The 17,623-nt window shown below is 31.6% G+C and overlaps 2 protein-coding genes across 2 annotated transcripts in view; one reads left to right on the top strand and one right to left on the bottom strand.

Annotated features, from left to right (window-relative positions):
• Positions 1-555, top strand: part of LOC126736098 (transmembrane protein 138) — a 14,393-nt gene extending 13,838 nt beyond the window's left edge. The window contains exon 4 of the mRNA XM_050440308.1: positions 299-555. Coding sequence (XP_050296265.1) covers positions 299-417 — 119 coding nt within the window. The 3' untranslated portion in view covers positions 418-555. The remainder of the gene's footprint in view (positions 1-298) is intronic.
• LOC126736097 (eukaryotic translation initiation factor 4B) lies at positions 439-17,623 on the bottom strand. The gene is made up of 11 exons (XM_050440307.1): positions 17,573-17,623; positions 17,217-17,348; positions 13,444-13,619; positions 12,822-12,944; positions 12,484-12,764; positions 12,370-12,425; positions 6,238-6,387; positions 5,913-6,157; positions 5,252-5,357; positions 812-923; positions 439-753 (listed from the first exon to the last, which is right to left on the bottom strand). Exons 1-11 carry the CDS (start codon positions 17,580-17,582, stop codon positions 645-647), a joined length of 1,500 nt encoding a protein of 499 aa, XP_050296264.1. The 5' UTR covers positions 17,583-17,623; the 3' UTR covers positions 439-644.

Raw genomic sequence — 17,623 nt, 5'->3', positions numbered from 1 at the left:
AGACCACATTTATGCCCTCTGTAATCAAGGGTAGGAATAAACTAAAAGGATTTTTTGAAATTCCGAATATCTTTTTTATAAGCATGAGATTTATGAATATAAATAATTTTTATTGAATTTAACTGACCTTGCATACTACGGTTTCCGAGATCACCCTCAAACTTAGGACACTCTGTACATATAGCATGATATAGCTTAATACTGTAGTAAGATGAGCAGTTTTTTATTTTGCTGTATTTAATTATATTATAATAAATATTATCACATTGCGATTAAATAGATCTTTATACTGTTTTAGCTGCCGCCATTTACTATTACACTTACAAAAGAGCTTCCCTCCGAATCGCCGACCACCGATTCTATGAAGATTTAGACTCCAAGCCAGACAAACAAACTAGACGATCTATAGAAAACTAATGTAAAAAAATGAAAATCCCATTATACTGAAATAAATATGTAATTTTTACACATTACAAACCTTAACATTTTAACAAAAACTATACACATACAAAGTTTTCCGTATTTAACAATCGAAATAAATATAATTAGATATTTTGTTTCGCTTATATTTAGTTATAGGGAATTTCTGATTAAATTTAGTATAAAATATTACATGATGATTTTTTCTCTCTTTAATTCACTCGTCAATCTGCATCTTCATCATCTCCTAGCAGGGCGGCGAACTTATTGCTTCCTTGAAAATTTGGAGCTTCAGGTTCTTGGAATTTGGGCATATCCTTTTCAGGTCGATCCCTATAAGGTAAGTATGGTAAAAAATTTACTAAATTAAACTACACAAGAAAATAATTACTTTTTTTCTTCTCGCTGTTTGGGTCTCTCCTGTTTCTCGACTTTCCGTTTATTTTCCGGCGACTTGTGTTCACTTCTATGTGCAGGTGGTCTTCGGTTATCGTCCCCCGATTCTATAATCGAACAGAAATTACTATTGATAAAATTATTGTAATATAATAGTGGTACATCGTTTCGTTCCACAAAACGAAACATTTTTTTTTCAGGAAAATCAAAACAGAGTATTACATACTTAGGGTCAAAGAAGTTTCGGACGAGTGTGAAGTTATGAAACAATTTATATCTCTTTTTTTATCTATAAGGAAATTCAATTATAAGTTGCGCGAAAAAGGATTAAAATTCACTACAGTCGAATTTTTTATCAATCTATGTTTAATTGAACTTATTTTTTTTTTTTAAACCGCCTTCTGACTGAATGGGTTTGTACTACGCCGAGGAACTCAAACAGCGAAGTAATAAGGAAAGGTATTTTAAAAGTAAAATATTACTTTTGTTAGAAGTGATATTTGTCAACGTCAAAATATCAAGCCCTATTATATTTACTAGGAACCAAAATGGTATGCTTTTTATAGAATTTTTAATATCCTGTAACGTTGTCGCTATCAACTGTTTTATTTTTAAACAAATTCTTGAATAAATCTTGGTGTTTGGTCTCTAGGGGATTGATCCCAACAACCATGTTAATTTTGCATTCTATTTTGCAATTAAAGAATTTTTATCAATAGACTTATATACAAATTCTTACTCCTTTTTAGGATATTTATTATTTTTTATTGTTTTAGGCGAAATTGCTCATTTGACATTGTGTGCTATTTTAGCAAAATAGCTTAAATAACTCCTATATATTTTTATTTTGTCTATTTAGGGTTTAAATTCCCCTTCATTTTGCATCTGTTTTTTAGTTATATTTAGCTAAATCAATAAGCTCCTGAAGTCACTGCCAAAGCTCTCGTTATTAAAACTCCCTGTATGATTTTGTTGTAATTCCAAATTTTTTTATCAAAATAATTATCCGGTGATATTACGAAGAACGGTTGCAGTTATTTTGTTCGGTTGTAGAATCTTGATAGTGACTGCAGTTTTCTATTATAACCGATATAACTCGTACATCTTGAGACGTTTTAAAACTCACCAAGTCAAAGCGATGGCGCATGATGTAACTGTCGCTGAAGAAATAACGAAAATTATAAAAAAAATAAGAATAAGAACCATAATGTCAAGAATAAAAATGATATGGTAATATTGTCAGCCCAATTAATTACACTCAGAATAAAACAAATAATTTCCACTGTTATAATTTCTAAACAATTAATAATTACTATACTCTATTTCAGAAGTGTATAGAGCAATAAACTGGGGAATTCCGTTCTGTTTGGCTACATTTCGTGGTAGTTCATAGGCGCAGGTACTTATAATATTTATGAATTTAATTTTCACGGATTAAATGCCTTTATTTTGAAAGAGATTAAATACTAAATAAATACTTTTAATCCTTTTGTATAGGTACCTATCTTTTAACGCTTTGTAACATGCAAAAATGGGGTCAGGTAATATATACAGACTATAAATACTTTTAAATCATATTTTAAACGTTAGTAGTCACTGCTACGCTGTAGTGTAATCACAATATTATTATCCCAATATTTAAAAAATTGAGGTATTCAGTCCAACGAAAAGATGTACTAAAAATTCTCCACTATCGCTGAGTGAAAAAGTTATTATTTTAAATGTACATGATTGCATAAAACACGATTACCCTAGTTTTACTGTGCAAGAAATTGTTGAAAAATGTTCTCGAATGAGTGGAATTGGAAAGTCCACCATTTTCAAATTGTTGCGGGAAAGAAAAGTAGCAGGTCAAGTGGAATCTCCCAAGCAAAAGCCAGGACGACCTACAAAAGTCCTTGATGAAAATGCTAAATGTATAATTCGAAGAAAAGTTCACTCTTTTTATTTTAAAAAGGAAATACCCACCCTAGACAAAATTTTAATGGAGCTTGGCCGAGATGACAGTATTCCGTTGATAAGTAGAAAACTTTTATGGAAAACTTTAAAAAATATGGATTTTGCCTGGGAAAAGCATAACCGCAAAGCACTTTTACTGGAGAGCGACGAAATTGTTTATTGGAGACGACAATACTTGAGAAGTATCAAGCAGTACCGCAGGGAGCAAAAGAAAGTTTTTTATCTTGATGAGACGTCGATTAACGAAGGTTATATAGTCCAAAAAATGTGGCGAAAAATATGTCCAAAAATATCCAAAAAATATGGCAAAAAAAGACAAAAATATAACCAGTGCTCGCCAAGCTTTCATAGAAGGCCTGTCTACGGGTATTAAAGTACCTTCGGGAAAAGGAAAAAGACTTATAATCACACATATTGGAAGCGAAGAGGGATTTTTAAAAGAAGGTCTGCTAACCTTTGAGTCGACTTGCACAGGAGATTACCATGAAGACATGAACTCAGACGTTTTCGAGGACTATTTTGGTGAAATGATAAAATTTCTTCCGGCTAATTCGGTGGTGGTTATGGATAACGCAAGCTATCATTCACGGCGAATAGAGAAGACGCCAACTTCAAGTTGGAGAAAGCAAGAAATTATCGATTGGCTGACTGCAAAAGGTATTGCGTTTGAAGCAAATTTGATAAAAAAAGAACTGCTGGCAATAGCAAACTTACACAAAACTCGTTTCATGAAATACGCCGTGGAAGATATAGCCGAAAAATATAATATAACTGTACTGCGCTTACCGCCATATCATTGCGAACTAAATCCTATAGAACTGATATGGGCGCAGGTAAAAGGATTTGTAGCAAGACAAAACACGACTTTTAAAATGAAAGATGTTAAGCTACTGTTTGATCAAGCCATTACGGAAGCGACACCAGAGAATTGGCGAAAAGCAGTCCAGCATGTAATTAAGCAAGAGGACAAAATGTGGGATCTTGACAACCTCATCGATCAGACAGTCGATCCTTTAATTATAATGTCAAGAGGTGATGACAGTTCGTCAGATGACGAAGAAGACTACAATCTATTATAATTTAAAATTGTTATACACTGTTCAAAAAGTGCCAGATCCAAAAGTGACATTTTCAACTGTTTTACTCTACATATTATGTTCAATAAATTTGTGAAAAAAATATATTATTCCATTTAAACAAAAGTAACTTTCTAAAATAAAATAGCATTTAAGTACATTAATTATAAGGTAAAAAACAAGTCCCATTGCACGCCTTTGGCGAACCGTTTTCAATGATTATCAGTGGGTAACAATGGGCAAAACTTATAAATTGACCCAAAACCGGGTGGCACTACCTGCAATCAACGAAAAGAAAGAATTTTACATTGAAACTAATACCCAACTAAGGTAGTGGCATAAAATATTGGTGGATCACCAGGTACCACTTTTGCATACCTAATGAGGTTTTATTGCTCTACACACTTCTGAAATAGAGTATAATCAATTTTACAACTGAATTTGCGAAGCACAAAATGCAACCTTAGCAATTGTGCGTATTTCATCTTTATTTTATGTGGGTCGTTGACATCATTTTTAGGTATAAATACAAGTTCGAAATCTAGGGAAATCATCAGTTATTCTATAACCACTTCGTGCTGTTCCTCTACCCTCAAGTAGGAACCGGTTGCGCCATAAACCGCTGGTCCTCTAAGGGTGGAATACCCTTGTAAGGGGGTAACTCTGCCCTTTACCTGCAGTTACCCAGTCGGTCTTCCTACCGGAGGGAAAAGTTGGCTCGGATAGCTAGGTTCCGGGGAATCCCGGGGCACAGTTATCCAAAGGGTTGGATTAAAAACTATTTCTTAATTTAGGTATTTTTATTGTTGATAACGCCCCCTCAACTGAAAACCGATGGTCAAAGTTACACCGCGTACTACCCTTGGTCTTTTGTGGCAAGGCCCTTTGAACAGTCTAAAGTGACACAATAAATTTTGTCAAACAAACTAAGTCGTTTTCCTCGAGCTATCTGTCCCTGATCCCCGTACGCCGCGCATAATCAAGGAGCCAGAAAGGCCTACTAGTCCTTAATCGAGGCAGCTGCGCAGGAACTATTTTATTTGAGAGGAGTTTGAGGTCCGCCAGACCAAGTCGACTGGACGGCGTGACAATACAGTAACTGATATTTTAATACAATGTCGTTTATTATTAATGTTAAAAATATATCATAGAAACACAAATGTACACTTAAAACCGGATAAAAACTTGGTAAAAAAATCGTTAGTATTTTAAATGCATCTCTATGGAGTCTTTTAACTATTAAATACAGTTCATGTAGTAATATAAAGCCTGATGCAGTCCCTTCTTGAGAGGCTGAAATACTTTTCGTTAAAAATTTAAAAATTAATCTTAATATAATTTAGCCCCTAAGCCGAAACTTTTTTTTCCCTAGGTTAATAATCTATGATCTATTTTCTTACCATCTCTCCTTCGCTCCCGTGAAGGAGGCCCTCTTTCCTTATTATTTATGTCCTTGTCTCTGTAACTGTCTTGATCTTCTCGTCTAGTCGGACGGCCTCTCTCAATCTGCGAAAAGAGCTTAATATATTGTCCGACTTTTTTTGTTTAATTTTGGGTTATTTGACACAAGATATTCAGATTGCACTAATCAACAGTGTTGTTTTCTGAAGAGGTGTCAGAAAATGTTTAAGGTTTTATTTCATCATGCAAGGTATATATTATGTTTACTAACATTTTTAAGTTAACCTGCAAAATTGTTTTGTTTTTGCATTTAAATGGACCATTTGGATTGGAATTTATTATGGGTCCTTTATGCATTAACAAACGCGACATATTCAATATTACAGAGGGCGCCTGAAAAAGTCTGCACCATTGGTAACTTCTTTATTGTGATCATAGCAGTATCGTTAAATAAGCAAAGTGTAATGGCTTATTTCCACTGATTAAAATAGTAATAAAAAAAGCCTAATAAGCAAAAAGTCTTATATGCATTTTTAATCTTAAGTTAGATCAATGGAGTTGGACATTTCAATGTCTAAGTATCAATAAGTCACCCTGTACTTGCGTATTTGAACAAATAAAGAATTTGAATAATCGGAGAAGTTTGTATCAAGCACTCACTGGTCTTTCTTCAGTTCGATCATCGGCGCTTTCCCTAGGTCTGTCCCTAACATTTTCAGTCAGTCTTTCTTCTTTTTCCTTCAACAACTTTTCTTCAATTTGCCTTTCGCGTTCCGCCGTGTCGACTGGTTTCGCGTTACCAAATATCGATGCCGTCGGCACAGCTGGAGCATCGGGCTTCACTACCTGTTCCAACGGTTTCGTTCTCGGCGCCAGATTTAATTTCGGTCGCTGCCGAGGTTCAGCTGTAGGAAGAATGTATTAATCGGTATTTGAGCAAAACTAGGTTAATACACCTTGTAGGAAAAAAAATGGGTTAACTTACAAGGTGGGGCATCAGATTCCCTGTCATCTCGATCTCCTCTGTTGTTGCTCCTTGTGAATGTTCCATTTCGGTCTTTATCATCGAATCTTTTAAATCCTCCACGTCTATCATCTCGGTCATCTCTTTCTCGGTTTCCACATCTATAGTATCCTACAAAGAATAATTTTATTTCGCAAATTTTTAATAAGCAAGAAGAATCAAGAAAAGCTTTAAAGCAAACATTTTTGCGTATTCGAGCTAAAAGTCGAAATCGGGAATGGATGTCACTATAGGTCACATATTTGATAACTCGTCTAGACACTTATTATACAAGGCGTAATTTAATGTTAAGTACGTCATAATTTGAAGAGGTGATTCCTGCATCGATTTTAATTTTAGAAAAGTTAAAATAAAATTTCAAAAAATTATGTATAAACGTAGGCCTGTACTGAAAAATGGTAGCGATCCTCCGCGATTTTTAAGATAAATTATGTACATTTATTTTATTTCCAGTTTTCTAATAAAATGTTCAAAGATGGATTAAGATATTTAACTGAACTTTGGCACAAGATATTTTGGTAACACACGTTTTAGATGGTGGCGTAGTTTAAACTAGTTATAAATAAAATTGTACAAAAAAAATACACCGGCATTGATCGTAAAGTAAAGTAAAAATCTAAAATGAATTTATGATCAATCCATTATTATACAGGGTGAGTCGGGAGAAGGAATCAAACTCCAGATGAGTATTGTACACGTGAAAATAAGTTTAAAAAACCCATAACGATGGCCCAGAGGCAATACCTCGTAAGTACAAAAAATTCAAAAATCGTGCCCAAGGCGCAATCATATCGAGAACTACTCTGTCCACCAATCACAAGACGCGTAGCGCCACGAACCAATGAATATACTACTTTCTGTTACGTGCCAATACCTCGCGTAAAAATTTTGCCTGCAATACCTCGTAAGTATTTATGTGGTTTTCAATGGCGTTAAAGTTTGTGTTGCCAGATTTTTGATATTTTATTATTGTACATCCAATCAATAAACATATTTATAAGTAAACAAAAAAGCATACCAGAATTTCAACCTTATCTTGTTTCAGACAATAAGAAATACTTTAAATTTTTGTGCTGGACAAAATGCTTGGAACTTTTTATAAAACATGTATTTTACAGGCAGTCTTTGACACACCAGTGTGCAAGTGGGTTCTTTTTATTTAGTGTTACCATGGCAAAAGGCAAGGCATATTCCAGCGACATTCGCCAAAGAATTTTAGATTTTTACAATCAGGGTGTTAGGCCGCGTAATATTGCTCAAAGACTAAACGTTCCTAAGAACACCGTGTCACGGATAATTAAGAAATATCGTATATTTGGAAATGTGGTACCAGGTAAAAGCACTGGAAGACCTAAAGCCACGACTGCCCGTGTAGATAGGCGAATTTTAAATATTTCCCAGAATTACCCATTTTTGTCATCCTCCAAAATTTTACAAAAATTAAATGAAGGTGAGCCTTCCAATATCTCTGCAAGAACGGTAAGAAGGCGATTGTGTTCTGGTGGACTTAACAGCTACAGACCTGCTAAAAAACCTTTGCTGCGGAAGAAAAATGTCAAGTTACGCCTACAATTTGCAATGGATGCATCATCTTAACTTGACTGTAGAAGATTGGAAAAAAGTGCTATTCAGTGACGAATCTAAGTTCAATCTGTTTTCCAGTGATGGAATACTTCATGTAAGACGACCGAAAGGTGAAAGACTCAAGAAAAAGTTTATCCGACCTACGGTTAGACATGGAGGTGGTAATGTGATAGTATGGGGATGCTTTTCTTGGTATGGTGGGCCAATACATAAAATTGTGGGGAAAATGGATCAATTTATGTATCGGGACATTTTGCGAAATATAATGGAGCCTAACACATTTGAGTCTATGCCAGTAAATTTTGTATTCCAGCATGATAACAATCCAAAACATTCTTCAAAATTGGTAAAAGAATGGTTGGACCAAGAAAATATCACAGTTTTAAAGTGGCCGGCCCAAAGTCCAGACTTAAACCCGATTGAAAATTTATGGGAACATCTGGATAGCAAAATTCGGGCATCTGGAACAGTGAAAAATGCTGATGAAATATTTCATAAGCTTGTTGAAGCCTGGACTCACATTGACAGACAAATAATTGAAAATTTGATTGAATCAATGCCCAGAAGAATGCAGGCAGTAATTAATGCTAAGGGTTAACACACCAAATATTAATTATAATATTATGGTTTCTAAGTTATGTTTTATGTCGTTTTTAAATAAAAATCATTTAGTTCCAAGTATTTTGTCCAGCTTTTTTTAAATTTTTATTCCGAACTGCTACTGGTGCTGAATTTTTGTCAACATTTAAATTAATTAACACTAGTTTTTCGTGTACAACAACTTTATAAAAGAAAATAAAATGCTAATTAAAAGGCACACAAAATATAATAAATTTTCAAAAGTTCCAACTATGATGGTCAATACTGTATGTACAATTGTTTCTTAAATATCTTTGATTAATTCGATAGGAGAAATAGTAGTTTACACGTTGTTGGTTTATATATAATTCTAAATTTAATTATTCTATACCATATTAATATTACCCTATTTCTTTCGTTGTGTACATACGTGGTGTTGCATTTTTCTTAATTGTCACAAAATTTTCTAAAATTAAGTAATTATTGCTAAACTGTTTATTGCTATTTTAAGATTTTTATGGTAATCTTTCTCTAAGCCAAACCGTTTTTATTTTATAACAGTTTCGAAATATTATTACCCTAAAAAAGTCAAATTGCCTAACAATTCGATTTTTTTAATGAACGATTTGCGTAAACAACGTATGATTTTATTAGGATGGGTTAATTTTTTAAGATTTAATTTAAGTTGGGATATTAGAACAAATTTTATTTTTCAAAATGAATCGAGGCAAAAAAAATAGGCACTGCTTAAGCAAATTGAACAACCTGATTCCACTCAGAATCTACCAGAACCAGAGGTATCTTCGGATATTTTCCGTCCTGGTTATTCTGTAGAAATGAATATTCAGATCACGAAAGCATGCCTATTAAACGAGGGAATAAAAAAAATAGGAATTAGATTTAAACAAAATGAAAAAAAAAAACGAAAATAAAATCAAGCGCATAAAAGGAAAAGCGTACCTTGGATTTACTACAAAAAAATGAAAATGGAAAAACAACAAAATTAGGCAAGAAAGAAAAATAAGGAAAAACGCAATGATAAACATTGGAAAAGCAAACGTTTATTTCTGCAATAAAGTGTCGAATGACAAAAGAACTTTTAGAATGACAACATGGGACCAAAAAATGTTTGTGGTAAATAATGCTCAGAAGGCAGAACCGAAAAGAAGAAAAACGGAGAATAAAGAAACAAAAATCGACTAGCTTTATTTATTACTCGAGGGTTGTTGATCAGCAACTAAGAGTATGTAAAAAGATGTTTTTAGCAACTCTTTTATGTTGGAAGATGGAGTGTAAGAAACTGATGCAATACTGAAGATAATGGAATGTTACTTACAAAGAAAATTGCCATCTTGTAACAATGGACCTTCAGGCGGTATAACTATGTCCTAGAATGTAGGCTTCCGCACTTTATTATAAACAAAAACTTAAGTGCATAACTTTACCATGTACAGTGTGGCAACACACCAATCCACAAACTTTTAGTGGCATGAAGGTGAAGGGAGGCTTGAAGCCTTACATTTTGCAAGCTGTTTAATTTTCTTCAGACGCCCATCTAGACCACCTGGAGCCACAGTTTCTGAACTAAGGGCTTTAAAATACACAGCAGAGGGAGCCATATATTTCAAAACAGACTTTGATTCTGATTATTTGCCTTTAAGAAAAACCAAGTGAAAAATCTTTTAAAATAAATAATGTTACTTATAAAAGCCTTTACGCTTCTAAACCTAAAATTTTCCTTGAAAAATACGAGCAACTTCTTGCTACCACAAAAGTTATGGATCCTGATTATCATGGCTTTTATAAAAATTTACCACATTATGATGTTTGTAAAAAATCCAAAGATAACTAGGCAAAATAAATAACTCTTGATGAATTTTTTTTGTTGGCTAGTTATTGTAGATTGCCATAACTTCGTTCAATAAGCCATTTATAACCTCTAGTGAGTACTATTTTAAGTTTTGACTGTTTCTGTTTTTAAATCCAAAAGAATTTTGTATAACGACCTGACGAGCGACATTCTCGTATGCTCCATAGTGCTGATAATACATTTGCATTCGTACATTTACAGATGTTTAGAGGAACTTCCTCTAATGCTTTTGACTCATTTCATTAAAAAAAAGTAGTTTTTTCCTGTAAAATGATTTTCTAAGACGCGTGGGCCAATTAAATAGCTATCGACCATACTACACCACAAGTTTACCAAGAACTTGTGCTGAAAATTAGTTTTGACTGTTGTGTGTGGATTTTCATCTGACCATACATGAGAGATGTGAGTGTTACTAATGCTATCACGCATGAATCTTGTGGGTCAGCTCAAAAATAAACATCCTGTATCTTAAAAACCAAGCATTTATATAAACTTTTTGACTTAAAATCGGTCTACGGATGCAAGTCTTTAAATTATGACTTAATACCCTATATACAAAGAACTTTAGATCTCAAAAGCAGATTGCATAAAATATTATCATGGACAGTCATTTTAGACGGAACAAGCACATTAAACAGCTATTACAAAAACTCGAGAACTGGGGACAAGATTTACTTATTCAAGAACATACTTGGAAGTTGAAAACTTTAGATCTATTATACTTTTGTTGTCCCAATTAAAGAATTAATGTGTGGAGCAGCAGATAAAATTTCTATTTGAAAAGTTCAGATGAGATTCAAGAATAGATATTAAAAATTATTTACAGTAAGAAAAAAAGATATAGTAAATAAATTTTTACTGAAGATTTTTAATTTGAGGTTTGAAGTAACAATCATTTTTTAACCAGTGTTTTGTCATTTTGTTCCATAATAACAAAATAACAAACACGCTACAGAACCGAACATAGTAGTTCCTCTTATAAAAAAGAGAAATCAAACAAATCACAAAAATATTTGGGCACAAAATTTTACAATAATATTTGAAAGATCTAGAGGCCATAATAAATTAAATATATTTTAAAAAAATGGATATGCCAGATGTATCGACTTATTATTCACAATGTGTGGTATAAATTGTGGATTATTTTAACACTTTCATGATAAATTTAGGTAATTTGAAGAGTATTTGCTACAAGCTATAGTAGCTTAAGAACTTATTTATGTTTATTTCTGATATTATATCGTTTTTGACAATTTTTTTTTTGATAAATAACAAAAAGAGTAAAAATAGAATAAGAATCATAATTTATAAATCCTAAGATATATAATTAGATTTATAAATCCTATGTAAATAAATGATAAACATTCCTATCAAATTGAAATAACAAAATCTTTAATTTGGTGATTAAAAAAAAAAAAATTTACAAGAATTGCTCACCTTTTATCAAGCCATATCAAACAATAGCATTATTTAATTCCACAAGATACAGTAAAGAATCTTATTGAAGAAATCAGTACAAGAAAAAATTTAATATTTTATAAGTTTATATTTAAATAAACAACAAAACAAGGCGAACCAAACAAGAACCAACTATAGTTAGTATTCCTTAAAAGTTCACCGATAGTTATTACATAATTTTACATGACAGTGGATTGTAGTCCAACATATCTACATATATTTGTCTGATACAAATTTTAATGTTTTGTCTTGTCCTTTAATGTTTATTTAACACATGTCACCATTAATTTTTTTTTACTTAAGAAAGACAAATTGATTGTAGAAACATCGCCCAATTAAATGAATGTTTGCATAAATACTGTGTACCAATACCATCCTAGTTAGGTAAAAATTTCAGTATTTATCACATATAACTGTCCGTCTAGAGATAGTACTATTTTTATGTAAGTACCATCTCTTACATTGGCCAAAATATTGGTGATGTTGACTGACTTTAATGTTGTTATAGACAATATATATTGTGTATTTAAATCTGATTCCGACCTAATTTTTACTTGATGTCAATGTTGAATAAAATTGAGGGAAAGGATGAAATTACTTACTATCATTATAGCTACTGGACCTGTCATTATCCCTCCAAGTCCCTTGGTCCCTATCTCTGAAAAAAATTAATAATTTAGAAAAAAAAAAATTAAGTTTTTACTTTTTAAACCTACCTGCCAGGATCTCTCATTCCCTCTCTGGTAAAACTAGAACTACCACCTTCTCTATCCCTATTAAAACCACCCTCCCTGTCTCTGTTAAAACCACCCTCCCTATCCCTATTAAAGCCACCTCTATCTCTTCTATCTTCGGAGGGTTCGGGCCTATTACTAGAGCGCCAATCACCCCCAGTATCTGCTGATCCCATTCTATCGCCCATCATCCTACCACCCCGTCGCCTATCGTTTTCTGTATTTGTAGCGACCTCTATTCTAATTCTACGATTTTTTAAATTCTAGAAAATAAAAAACACATTAATATGTAATCATTTAGTTAACATTTAATAACATACTGTATCTGGTATAATCAGAGCACTCAATAAACTGTCTCTGTCTGCAAATTCCACATAACCATAACCTTTTAGTTTGGGGGTTTCGCCTGAACGTTCATCTTTAGGTATTCTCATGTTTACAATCTAAAATTGACAATTATTTTTCAAGAAATTTTTTGATAATATCAAATATACATTAGACAGACTTGTACCTAGCAAGTTTTGTTGGGTCAATCTAAACAATTCACTCTATTTAACTGATTTATTTACTACTCAATTATTTATATTCAGAAAGTAGGATAAAATGAAATTATTTTATTTTATGTCTGCTTTATAGAGTATTAAAAATATACATCTAATTTTTAATGATTTTTTTTTTAATGACACTCTTAAAGGAAACAATATTTTTTTAGATAAAATTGTTGTAAACTTTTATTGAAACCTGTCAAAAAGTAACTTCACCAAAAGAAAATAACTACATCAAGATTTTTTTGTCATGTTTCATTTATTCTAGACCATCTGGTATAATAAATTAAATGTTGCTAGGAGTTTAAAAAAATCACCACACAATGCCGGTTGTGGCGCATGTCGAAGTCAAAAAACCAGCAATAATCTGCACATAGAATTAACAATATGACTTTACCTTTAAATTTCTAAAAAAATCTGTAATATCTTCTTCATCTACATCATAGGGCAAGTTGGAAAGGTATGCCATAAATGGTGCTTCTTTGGGAACTTTGCTGGCGATATCATCGTAATCTCTAGATGCTTTTGGTGCAGTAGGCAGCACAACATTGATGCTTTTTGAATCAATTGCATCTTAAAAAGTTTAAAAAAACAATGATAAGCAAACTGTGATAAAAAAATAGCCTTAAGTAACTAATAAATGTTTTAAAAAATCAGAATGGCAACACCAACTATGTAAACAGAACAAGGCCTACGGCAGATTAGTCTGAATTGAGTTTTGATCAAAAAAATTAAATGATCAACTCGCAGATTGAACTAAAACAGCCGGCTACGGGAGATTCCAACTCATCCTCACGCAACACCTATGCCAAAATGGCAATCCTCGGCTTACGCGTGTGGACTAGCATATTTCTGGTTCCCCCGCCTTGCTACTATGCAAGTCCCCTGCTAGAGGATTATCGCCTTTCTCAGACCTTCCCGTTGCTGAGGGTGTAACTAAGTACATTGTATGTGAGCTCCAGGTGCGAGATTGCCGTGGGCCTTTGAACTGCACTAGTTGGATTTTCATGCCTTATCATCATGTTAAACTTAACATCCTGTAAGGATGATCCCAAACATGTAACTTTCCAAATATTTGGGAACATCCATACCAACGCAATACATATACTCAGTCAAGCTGTCACAATACAAAGAAAATATTTGAAAAAAAGACAATATTTTAAATTATTGTAGATAGATTGTGAATGAACATGTATTTTTGTTATACCTATATTATACAGGGTGTTTACTTTTTTTGGTATTATTATAAAGGGCATAAAATCAGGAATAATAATATTCCTATCAGTTATAAAATCCTTAATAAAATGATGCATGCATAAACTTTTCAAGCTATTAGTTAAAAACTCATAAGGAAAGGACTTATAAAAATCATTACATGTAGAATATTTTTAACTTAAACGGCAGGTTCATTCAATAAGAAATAAAAATAGCTTTGCAAGTATGAGCTAAGAAGCTGTGTAAAATAAAAAGTATGTGGTTGGTTCTCAGAACTTGTGCAAAATATTCAAAAAAATTCTGAAGGCTTAACTGCCAAGAAAAAGCACTGATAGGGAATTTAGTCTTAGTTGGAAAGAGAAATGGTTTTAATTTTTTTTAATTCTTGCTTGCTCTTATGATATTGGTTTAAGCTTAGCTAATTTTTTTATAGGAAAATTATTAATTTTAAATTTTAACAGAATTATTAATTATACATTTAGGATGTGCTAAAAGAAAGATAATGTTTAATTAAGGTCAAAAAATAAGAAGCACCACCTAACTTAGATAGAAATTGCTTTTTTAGAAACTATAACAAGGGGATTTGAACCAATAATCAATGACAAAAAAAAAGAAATAAAATGAATGTTCTGTAACCAGTTAAAAGATGTATAACATCATTTATGTTACCGCATTACTAGGAAAGTGGTATTTACTTACTATATATTTTTTTTAATATGGACTAGGTATCCTCTTACCAAATGCTCTGTTATGATAGGCTTTTCAAATTGAAAGGTCACCAGTTTACCAATCATTAAAAAAAAATTAATTTTAAGGCATACACTTCCTGAAGTTTCATGCAGTAAGACAATTTTCTATAGGTATTTCTGATGAAAAATATTGATAAGAATCGAATTTAACTTATCATATAAACAAAGTTTAATTAATAGGACTGTGTCCTTGCCTATGTTTAAATATATAGAACCTAATACAGGAGGCTAATCAGATTTTTCATATAAAACATAAGCAAAACTTGGAGCATATTATATATTTATAGTAATGTTATTCATTTCCTGAAACTTACTCCTATTTTATAAATAAGTTCTGATTGAATTTTGTTGATAATGAGAATGAAATGTAGATTATTTGCGTATATATATATATAGTTGGTTCTGAATTTCATATTTATTACTTTTTTGAAAGTTTATATTTGAAAATAAAATTGTCAGATGCTTTGAATACAATATATTCTTTTAAATTTTTTGTATGGCATCTTCAAACATACTAAAAACATTTGTGTATTACTGACTGTCCTTTAAAAAAAAGGAATACTCATAAATAGAAACATGAGCAAATTAAAACAATGTGTGCCAGATCACAATAACAGCTTTTTTTACATGCTGGTACTTTATTATAATCTAATGCTATGCAAAAAAATTATTTATACTCAAGAGGATAAATTTGTTTTAAACTAAAGTCTTTAGCACAAAAAAAATAATGTTATGCATTGTTTAAACTGTTAAGTACTCAATAATAAAATATATTTTCTAATTTAGTTAAGATTTATAGTAAAGTGGTGCAACATTCATTGATGATTTTAAAATCTCAATTCTGCATTCAATTTTTGGCTAGCTTTGCTGTCAACATTTTAACAATTAAATAAACCTATAAAAACATTGGTTTGTGATATAAAAATAATAATAATATATAATAAAAATATTATTTAAAAAAGGGGTATAGGTAGAGAATTATTGTCTTCTGGCAATATAACCTTTTTATTGTACTAAAAGTGAATAAATATATAGATGGAACACATAAAATATATGGTAAATATTTTCATCATCCACTGTCATAAAACTTAAATAAGAAATATAATAAATTGATGCATTAAGAAATTTGTATACAATTAAATATAAACTCAAACGAAGTATTGAGAAGAAAATAAATATTAATTGCCAGCATACTATAAAGGAAAAACTAATAAGAAAATTAAAAAATGCTTGAGTGGGACTGAAAAAAAAGTAAACCTGAAAACAAAAATGCAACATTTAAAAAGCTGACTTGCAACTGATTGTTGTTTCACTTTCTTACCTGTCTTAATTTTGTTTTGTCTGAATACCTACTTTTAATTTAATTTTATAGTATTTTTGTATAAGAAACATTCACTTTATATTGTGCTTTTGGTCAGTACTCATCAGAAGATTTAAATTTAATAATAGGTTTTTTTATGTTAAAATTAATGTTATTATAATTAATTAATTATATATTGTTGGTTAGTATTAAAAAAATGTTTTCCTGGAGCATTTAAATGGGTTGTTTTAATCTTGTTATTTTTTATTTTTCTTCCTTCAGTTCCCTACTTCTAAAAAGTGACTTTTTTCAATCCATTTGCTTAAATCTTACGTTTATGTTTAGGACTTGTAAAATAAGATATTGTTGAGCTCTATTCCAAATCGGACATAGATTTATTGTATTTGTTTTGCCTAATTATATAGTAAATAAAAATTTAAATGTACAATTATTAAAATTGAAAAAAGTATCATCTGTATACCCATAATATAAATATTTTTGATATGTTTCAAAGCAATTAATGTTGCAATATGCAATATCAACATATGCCACCCTATTAATAAAGACTTCTTAGCTTATCTACAAAGAGAAATGTAAATTTAGGTAAAAAAACTGGGAAATAATTAAGTGATGATAATTCTTGTGAATGAAACATTAATATATATTAATATTAATATGCTGATATTGATTTTTATGAGAAAGCTAAATATAATAAGCTACCACCAAGCATGCACCTTTCTATTTATTGAAAACTGGTACAAGGTTAGGCCTCTGTGGTAGCAAAAAATGGTTGCTTGAATTTGAATTAATCAATAAAAACTGGGTGTAATGCAAATCCTGTGTCGAATAATTATCTCGATTTTGTCAATACATCTTAAATTGTGGTCTATTAATTAACATTCTTACCATATTCATCGACTTCATCAGCCCAGCTAGTGGTTGATTTTCTGACAGGTTGAGTTGGCAAGCTACCGGGGGTGTCTTGCAAAAATTCCGTGAGGGCTATAGTTTTGCCCTTTGTTTTCTTTCCTTTCTTGCCTTAAAACGGAAAAATTGTAAATTAATAAAAATTGGACCTTGGGACACGAGGACGTGTCGTCATTGGGGCTGGTGAGATTAAACGTAGGTTTCTTTAATTATAAAGGCAGGTGGTCAGGAATAATGGATATAAGAAGATGGGTATTCACATTTCGATAAGTTAAATAGTAGAAATACTGGATTTTTAACAAAATTTTAAGCAGAGAAGAATTGGGGCAACTAACCTGAAGCCATATTTAGGGGAAAAGAACGACGTTGACAAGCTTGAGGTTTGA

Source organism: Anthonomus grandis, chromosome 5, assembly GCF_022605725.1.
Source record: "Anthonomus grandis grandis chromosome 5, icAntGran1.3, whole genome shotgun sequence".
In the NCBI taxonomy this organism is placed as follows: Eukaryota; Metazoa; Arthropoda; class Insecta; order Coleoptera; family Curculionidae; genus Anthonomus; species Anthonomus grandis.
Note: the sequence above shows the minus strand (reverse complement) of the source record. Positions and strands in the feature narration are given on the sequence as shown.

What these genes read in the sequence shown, in the direction of transcription:
- LOC126736097 (XM_050440307.1), bottom strand. An exon ending in ATTTTTTTAGAAATTTAAAG is followed by an intron (nt 12,945 to 13,443) that starts GTAAAGTCATAT and finishes TGTCAATTTTAG; the next exon opens with ATTGTAAACATGAGAATACC. An exon ending in GTCCAGTAGCTATAATGATA is followed by an intron (nt 6,388 to 12,369) that starts GTAAGTAATTTC and finishes TATTCTTTGTAG; the next exon opens with GATACTATAGATGTGGAAAC.